Source organism: Pisolithus orientalis (assembly GCF_024613125.1).
Source record: "Pisolithus orientalis strain OTSU chromosome Unknown F5J12scaffold_24, whole genome shotgun sequence".
In the NCBI taxonomy this organism is placed as follows: domain Eukaryota; kingdom Fungi; phylum Basidiomycota; class Agaricomycetes; order Boletales; family Pisolithaceae; genus Pisolithus; species Pisolithus orientalis.
This window is the reverse complement of record NW_026260805.1, coordinates 279,604-288,408: the sequence shown is the minus strand read 5'-3', so window position 1 is coordinate 288,408 and position 8,805 is coordinate 279,604. Positions and strand designations below refer to the sequence as shown.

Below are 8,805 nucleotides of genomic sequence, written 5' to 3'. Positions count from 1 at the left end.
AAAACATAAAGACAGGCCTGTCACTAATATCAGTTAATAGAGTCACAACATATGGATGGGCCCATCCACAGTAAGATGTACCCTGTCAACACATAATGATGGGCCCATCAGTAATGCTGTTTAATAGCATCACAACATAAGGACAGGCCCTTCAGTAGTATTGTTTATATTGTCACAACATATGGATGGGCCCATCAGTAATATCATCTAATAGCATCACAACATAAGGACAGGTCCTTCAGTAGTATCATGTATATCATCACAATAAATGGATGGGCCCATCTAGCAAGATGCACCCCTGTCACAACATAAGGACAAGTCTGTGTATGGTATTCTTAGGCAGCAGAAAGGGAGATCCAAGCTATCTACATAAGAATGGTCCATGTAAGGCATTCTCAGGCAGCAGAAAGGGAGATCAAAGGGATCTACATAAGGATGGGCCCATCCATGGTATTCTCAGGCAGCAGATAAGGGAAAACAAAAACCAGTGTTACAACATAAGATGGGCCAATCCATCCATTGCAGGATTACAAACCCTTGGCACTGCATAAGATGGGCCAATCTGTGATATCATAGATAGCTCACCACAAATGGATGGGCCTATCCATAATTGGGTTATCCCCCTGTCACAATATAAGACAGGCCCAGGAAGACAAGAAATGAAGAAAGTGGAACCTCTCGCACTATAGAGTATCTGAATTTCCCACTATAAATTGTGTTTCACATTGGATGATTTGCCTATTTAGTTGGAATCTCAGGCACTGGTCTATGTAGCTGCAAGCCAGGCTCCACCATTGGAGCAGATGGGAAACATGCAAAACAAACAGCAATGCTATTCCAGAACAATGCATCATATTTTTATCTGAGCCTCTGCTTCATATATGCATTCAGGATTATTGACTTGTACTGGTATTGCTGTCATGCCATGGGAATCATTCATAGGCAAGATAAAAAATGTGACATCCATGTATCTTGTCATCCATCTTTAACCTCTGACTCTTCCACTCTCCAATCACAATCACCACTCTCACCATCAAACTACTCCATCATCTCATCACCAGAAACATGTCATCATTGTCATCTTGCAAGCTCTTCAAGAAATTGCCTGAGCTTGATGCTGTGGCCAACTGCATCCTTCAAATTTACTTCAAGGATATTGCAGAAAGCAGCAAGCTGGGAAAGGTGGACAAGATTGCAAAGTGGAGAGGTGTCATCAAGGCAATAAACAATGAACTAGTGCATCATAGCATCATCACATTTTTTTCACTAACTGATGCATTCAGGACACTGTACATGACCTCATTGCTAGGATGGATGAGATTCTGATGACCCTCATTGGCATTGACATGTTCCTAAAGTGGCATGAAGACCTCAGCTTGATTGAGCACCTGTGGCCTGAGTGGAAGACTGCCCTATCCCCTTCCAAAACTGACATGACCAACCACAAGTGGCTCAACATTGTCAAGCATTGGTATGACTACCACTGGTTGGGCCTCCCTATGCCCCACATGGTGCCAACACCAACACCACCCACTCAAGAGACTGAAATGCCTATGAGCAATGAAGGAAAACAGAAAGTGACTGAGGCAGAGGTGGAGCAAATGATAGTGGATAGCTTGCACAGGATGGAGGTGGATGATGAGGGTGAAGATGAGGTGCCAGAGAAGGAGGATGACAAGGAAGAACCAGCATGAGGCAGGCAGAAGTGCAAAGCTGCCATGAACATGATGTCCCATCAATCCAGACATCAATCCTGCTCTAGGAAGGCAACAGCAGAAACTGACAATGATGAAGATGTTCCCACTCAAGGCCAATCAAAATGCAAGCCTTGTCCACTGTCAGACAGACTATACAGTCATGCTGCTGTAGCTGCCAGAAGGACACCTTCCCCCAACCCCCATTCCTGTGAGTCATGCCACAGATGCAAGGTCCAATGCTACAAGAACCCTGGGAAGTCCTGCTTCCTGTGTGATGGTCGCAAAATTCAATGTAGCCATGCCAAAGGTGGGATTGCTGCTCCAACTCAACAAAATCCATCATGAGCCAGGGGAAAAAGAGAGCTCAAAGTCTGTCCCCAATGATGGAGGCCCAAGAATCCCAAAGCCCAAAGGAACATCCCCCAAAGTGACACTGCCCCAACTTGATGGAATCCATCATGAGCCAGGGGAAAAAAGCAAGCTCGAAGTCTGTCCCTGATGATGGAGGCCCAAGAATCCCAAAGCCCAAAGGAATGTCCCCCAAAGCGACATGTTTCGATGGCTTCCAAAGCCATCAATGCTGGGGTTGGGCCCTCCAACCAGGGAGAGATGATCCCTGAGGGATCTTCACTCAGTATGTTCACAATTTCATGTATTTATGCTGACTCAAATTTTATTTAGAGATTTGTATTCCTGCATTCAAACACAGGGATTCCCACCCAATCCCAGCTGCTGTACGAGTGGATTTGATCATTGAGGCTGGCCCATCTGTTGCACAGGAGGTAGAGGGATCTACAGAAGCAGGTATGTTTAATCACTCTACATTTACACTAATTATTGTGGTTAACCCTTGTATTCAAAGCAGACACCTGCCCATCAACAACAGCAGCACCCATCCAACTTGCAACCACTGCAACTCCCAGCACACCATCACCCATCTGTGCCCCAATCACTGAGGTGTCACAAATGTCCAACACAATCAGGGGGCAGATCGAAGATTTGGAATGTCAACTCTGCAATGCTGAGGCCCACTGCCAATACTACAAGGATCAAATGTATGATTTCCAAATACAACAGGATGAAACCATGCAGATGCTGGACAGGATGGCTCATGAGCTGGAGGCTCTGCATATTCAGGTATATGGACAAGCATTGGGTGATGATCTCATCGATCTCTTAGGGCCTCTGGCAGATGAGACAAGGGCAGATAGGACAGCAGGGTGAATGAGGCTGTCTATCATGTTACTCCTCCACAGTACATATGATGTCATTTTGTATTTCCATTTTAATTGACCACTTGTGCCACATCATATATTCAACCTTTATTTAAGAGTGAGAAAAAGACAATAATGGCTAGACAGCCAACAGAATTGCAAAGGATAATCTCATTCTACTAAAACAACTGCTAATGTATCCCAATAGGTGGAAGCTTAGTGAATGCATGGCTTTGTGACATAGAATAGTTAACTTGAAACTTAAAAAATGAGATAGTTGGATGGTCTCATTCTGCTAAAACCAGAGCTGATGGAACCTGATAGATGGAACCTTTGCAAATGAACAGACTGTGTGATATGTGATAGCAACCTGCCATTCAACACAAATACAATTAATAGTCTGATTTGGCCAACACATCTGAGAGCCATCCACAGCTAATGTAAGACCAATTGAGCCAAGGCAATCTAGCTCCCATGTGAAGCAGTCCAAAAATCTGGAGGAGACACTAGTACAACTGTGTGAGTTGCAAGAGCCAACCCCTCCACCAATTGTCTCAAGTGGAAGGGTGGATATGGCAAGGTCGAACATGGATATTGTGGCCAGTGAGTGAACATGATTTCTCTCCAAGCTAAACAACAAACATTCTTTTGCTATAGATTCATGCAAAAGCTTGCTGGATCAGTTCCTGCAGGAAAGGGAGCCAACTGCTCTGGCAGAGGGCAGAATCATGGCTGGTGAGTTGGCATGATTGCCCTTCAAGCTAACAAACAAACTAATTTTCTAGTAACAGATCCACATGACAACTTAATGAATCAGTTCCTGAATGAACAGGAACCAACTGCTCCCCCAGCAGATGGTATGAATGTGGATCTACTCAAGCAATTGCTGAATGCATGGGAACCATTGGCACTGCCAGTCACACACAAGAAATAAAACAGGATGGATGGGTCTTCAACACCTGCACAAGACATTACTATGCAGGTCAATTTTCTGGAAGACTTGCAGAATGTGCAGGAACCATCTCCTCTGCCCATCACCTGCAAATCATCAAATCTGAGGGACTGATCTCCTCGACCTGATTCTCCGACTAACCTGCTTGCTTGATTGCAGGATATGAGGGAACCAACACCTCCCCCACTCATTTCAAATGCACCCATCGAATCTTTTGACTTGGCAGCAGATGAGGACAATGGTGCAAACTGTTTGACTTTTGGCATGCCTGACTGATCAGAGATGAGGGATCTTTTTGAGGAAATATGCAACAGTGAGCATTTATTTGGTTCTATTCATGTGATCAGTGATATCCATCGATTATGTAGGTGAACTTCCATCCACACAGCAATCTCTTCAAATGGAACAATGGGGATTGGCACCTGTTCCATGTTGTGATCAAGGTATGGGCATGAGCTTAATCTGATACACCTTTGACATTGATAATTTTGGTCCTGTGCACCTTACATGCCACAGTATCTCACTATCATGGAAACACCACTCCCAGTGACATGCCATTCAATCCCACCCTCAATAGGCACCTTGTGCAGGCTGTGAATGCCATTGCAAGAGAATTGGGCACAGCTGCAAGGGACCAGTATGGTGCAGCCTCTCAGGGCCTTCAACTTGTCAATATGCTCAATTTGATGGAAGTCATTCATTATCTGCATTCCACCTTTGAAAATTGTCCCAAGCCATTCATTGCCAGCCAATCACACCCATCTCACCAGTCTGTGGTAGAGATGGGCATCCTCTACTTGGTGTGCCAGATCAAGGTGGCCTCTGTACATCTGAAGCAGACTGCTGATATCGCAGGATGGCCTGTGCATTGGTTTGCAAACCTAGCAATGGACTTGGTAGGTTTTACATCAATTTTTCACAATGTGGGACTGATACATAATTCCTTCAGAATCAGCTTAATAGCTTGATTCTGGTGACAGTGTTGCATTCCAGTTATACTCCTCCCCTCCCAGAATGCTACCATGTGTACCTCAGACACCAAGATGATGAAGTTAGCTTCCATGATCAAATGCAGCTAATTCCCCTTAGCGCATTTTGCATAATTGACAATATCAGCACCATCATCCCACATTGGACCCCACACACAGCTGATCCCAATTCCAGCTTTGCATTCCCTTGGTGGCTATATCATTCCAAGGAATATGCAGTGGATTCCCAAAGATTTCAAGGCAAGTGATTGTTTTCCATGGCCTGGGATTTTTTTAAGGTATGCCACTTATTCTCATCACTGCAAATAGTTGATGATGGACCAGGGCTTATGGCCATTGCCTGAGGCGCCAATTGCAGACCATCTCAATGGCCATATCAAGGAGCAGGTAAACTTCAATGGTTGGGGTTGACAAATTGACCATTTCTATGCTAGGTGGTGGGCATTGCATGGGTTGTTGGGCATGCTGCTTCAATAGTTTACATGTTATTGACTGTGGAGTTGGTTGAATATACATTGCTGTGAATGTCAATCATTTATGAGATACTGCCCATTCGCATGATGTCTGAACCCCCACCCATCCATGTGATGTCTGACAATCCATCCATCTGCATGATGGCCTGAGTAGGTTTATTTTTTTTGCAGTTTATGATGCACACCCTTTAGCTCTGAGTACCTGCCCAATCTATGATGTTGAAGCACCCACCCATTTGCAAAATCTTGGCAACACCACCTGTCCAAAGTTCAAGAGCCAGCATATCCTAATAAAATACAAGATCCACATCACCTACTAAATCTGACATTAAATTTTGCAGCTTCAAATCAACAGTTCTCCAGTTGCAACTGGTCTAGGTAGTAGGTTGTCCATCTGCAGTGATTGACACATGGGAATGTGCACCAACTGATGTACATTGGCATGCATGTAGTACACCAGGTATGCTCTGTCACTGTCTACAGCTCCCACCCCATGCTCCAATGCTGAACCTGAAAATGCAATGATTATCCCTGGGTTGTAGTGCAGCTGCAGATTCAATGTTGGAATGACAAAGTCCAAGGGCAGGTAGTTGCCCATGGTTACCAGCATGTCATACCATGGATCCTGTCCATTGATATCCCTGTGGTAACAAGTTGCCCAATTCACCATCACAAACATGCTGCTATATGTGGAGCTCCATATCAGCAGTATGGAGCTCATATCCAAATCCACCTGCTGTTCCACCTGTTTGCCAAGGTGGATCAATGCTTCCCTGCCATCTGCATACATTTGTGGATGGATGACATGCAGGATCACAGATAACAGGGCATTGGTGTCAGACATTTGGTCAACCCATTCCCTTGTAGAAGTGTTTTCCATCCTGGACTTGAGCAGTGGTGAGGCTTCTGGGAAGCCATTTTGGGGCTTCAAGACAGATGAGCACTTTATTCACAAGGAAAGAAATGATCACCCACCCCATGACCCTGTTGAAACCATGCAGGTGACAGGTTGATGGCACCTTTCAACTTAGCATTATTGCAGAAATATGACTTGTCCATCTGCCATGCCTGTGGGGAAGCCTTTATGCTCTCCTGCAGTGGTTCCCTCAGAAGATGAAGGTGGTTCCATACATCAGCCTGCCATTGTATTAAGTCAGTAGAATATGAGATTCTGCATTCCCTTACCCTTCTTTTTGGGCTGAGAGCATCTGGCAAATACCAAATGCAGACGGTGTTTGAGTCAGTCACCAGAATGGATGGCTCAGTCACTTCCATGTATCTCTCAGCAGCTTCTGCATTGCAGGTTTTTCCACCCCAATTTTTCCCAACATTGACTGCAGAAAGATGAAAACTTCCATCACACCATTATGATGGACTTACTTGGGCAATGATAGGCCTGTGAGATTACTGACAATATGCAATCCACTTCACATAACACCAGAAATGGAATCGATATATCTGGAAGGGTGTGAGGTCTGCTGAATACCTCCTCTTGAAATCTGGCTTTCATGTATGATGCAATGCAGTCTGTTAGTTCCATTCACCATCCATGGGGGGTTTTAGACATGTCTTGCATAGTATTCATGCTTGGGGTGGATGAGGTTGGAGTTGTATAGTGGGTGAGCTGCTTGCAGCTTGTTGGAAAATTATGGCATGTCAGGATGCTTGCCTCAATATTTTGCTGTGATCTGATCAATATGTTGTGATGCTATACATGCTATTGGTGTCAGGCCTGTCTTATGTTGCGACAGGGGTGGATCTTACTAGATGGACCTGTCCTTGTTTTATGGTGATATGAAAGATATTACTGAAGGGCCTGTCCATATGTTATGACCATATAAATAACACTGCTGAAGGGCCCATCCTTATGTTGTGACTGCATAAATGATACTGCTGAAGGGCCTTTCCATATGTTGTGATGCCATAAATGATATTACTGATGGGCCTGTCTTTATGTTGTGACAGGGGTGCATCTTACTAGACAGGCCCATCTATGTGTTGTGACACTGTAAATGATATTACTGATGGGCCTGTCCATGTGTTGTGACTGTGTGATTGATATTACTGACAGGCCCATCTATGTGTTGTGACACTGTAAGTGATATTACTGACAGGCCTGTCTTTATGTTGCAACAGGCATATGTGTTGCTATTGATGGGCCCACCCATGTGTTGTGACCACTGTAATTGATATTGCTGAAAGGCCCATCTTTATGTTGTGACATGGGTGCATCTTACTAGACAGGCCCATCCATGTGTTGTGACCCTGTAAATGATATATATTGAAGGGCCTGTCTTTATGTTGTGACAGGTACATCTTACTATGGACAGGCCTGCCCATGTGTTGCAATGGTATAAATGGTATTACAGAAGGGCCCGTCCATATGTTGTGATGCTATAAATGACATTACTGACAGGCCCATCTTTATGTTGTGGCAGGGATGCATCTTACTAGATGGGCCTGTCTATGTGTTGTGATGCTGTCAATGATATTACTGACAAGCCTGTCCTTATGTTGCAACAGGTGTACATCTTGCTATGGATGGGCCCATCTATATGTTGTGACAGGGGTATATTATCCCAAAGACAGGCCCTTCCATATGTTGCCAACTCTGTAATCTATTGTAGAGGGGCCCCTCTTTATGTTGTGACCCTATAAAGCATATGATGGGCAGGCCCATCCATATGTTGCAACCTTCTTCATGATACAATAGGCAGGCCCATCCTGATACTGTGACTGGGGTGCACCCTACCATGGACAGGCCCATCCATGTCTTACAGTAGCTCAGCATACTTACTTGATCATGGGACCATCTATATGTTGCAGCATCCTTACCCTCCACAGGCCCTCCCATATGTTGTGGAATTGTGCTTATGGGCCTGTACATATGTTGCTCTCACTATAGGCCCTCAGGCCTGTCCATGTGTCATGGCTAATCTATTTAGATGGGCCCATCGCAGGGTCTATATAAGTGTTGGCATTTTGGCATGCAGGCTACCTATATGTTGTGACTAAATGGACTACATGGGGTCATAGATGCCATACTCAACACTGATACAAACACACCCATTCATGACCATAGTAAGGCAAGACATTGGGCAAAGCAGTACATGATACAGGAGGGTAAGCTATGGAGATTGTATGGCAGCACCAGTATCAGGCTGCAACGTAAGGTAGAGTGTATCTCACAAGAAGAGGCCAAAGAAAAGGCACAGCAAGTGCACAAAACCAGAGGACACTGGGGTCGGGACACACTAAAAATCACTTTAACAGATCACTACTATGCACCAAAAATAGATCTTGTGGTAATGAAGGCCATACATGACTGTGCAAAATGCAAAAACTTCAGCATGCCCAAACTAAACTCACTGTTAGAGCCCATAACAAGAAGACACCTGTTTGAGCTACTAGTTGGAGACTACCTATCAATGCCAACAGGCAAGGGTGGGTACCACATGCTAGGCCTTTTCTTAGACATGT

The 8,805-nt window shown here is 44.6% G+C and overlaps 1 protein-coding gene across 1 annotated transcript; it reads left to right on the top strand.

The window, feature by feature from the left end:
- Positions 1–3,498: 3,498 nt before the first annotated feature.
- Positions 3,499–5,329, top strand: F5J12DRAFT_784249 (uncharacterized protein; the record flags this gene model as incomplete). Its single annotated transcript, XM_051743000.1, has 10 exons — positions 3,499–3,514; positions 3,569–3,646; positions 3,697–3,768; positions 4,144–4,176; positions 4,232–4,306; positions 4,380–4,759; positions 4,813–4,914; positions 5,012–5,130; positions 5,177–5,239; positions 5,287–5,329. 10 exons carry the CDS (start codon positions 3,499–3,501, stop codon positions 5,327–5,329), a joined length of 981 nt encoding a protein of 326 aa, XP_051598101.1.
- Between the last annotated feature and the right edge of the window lie 3,476 nt (positions 5,330–8,805).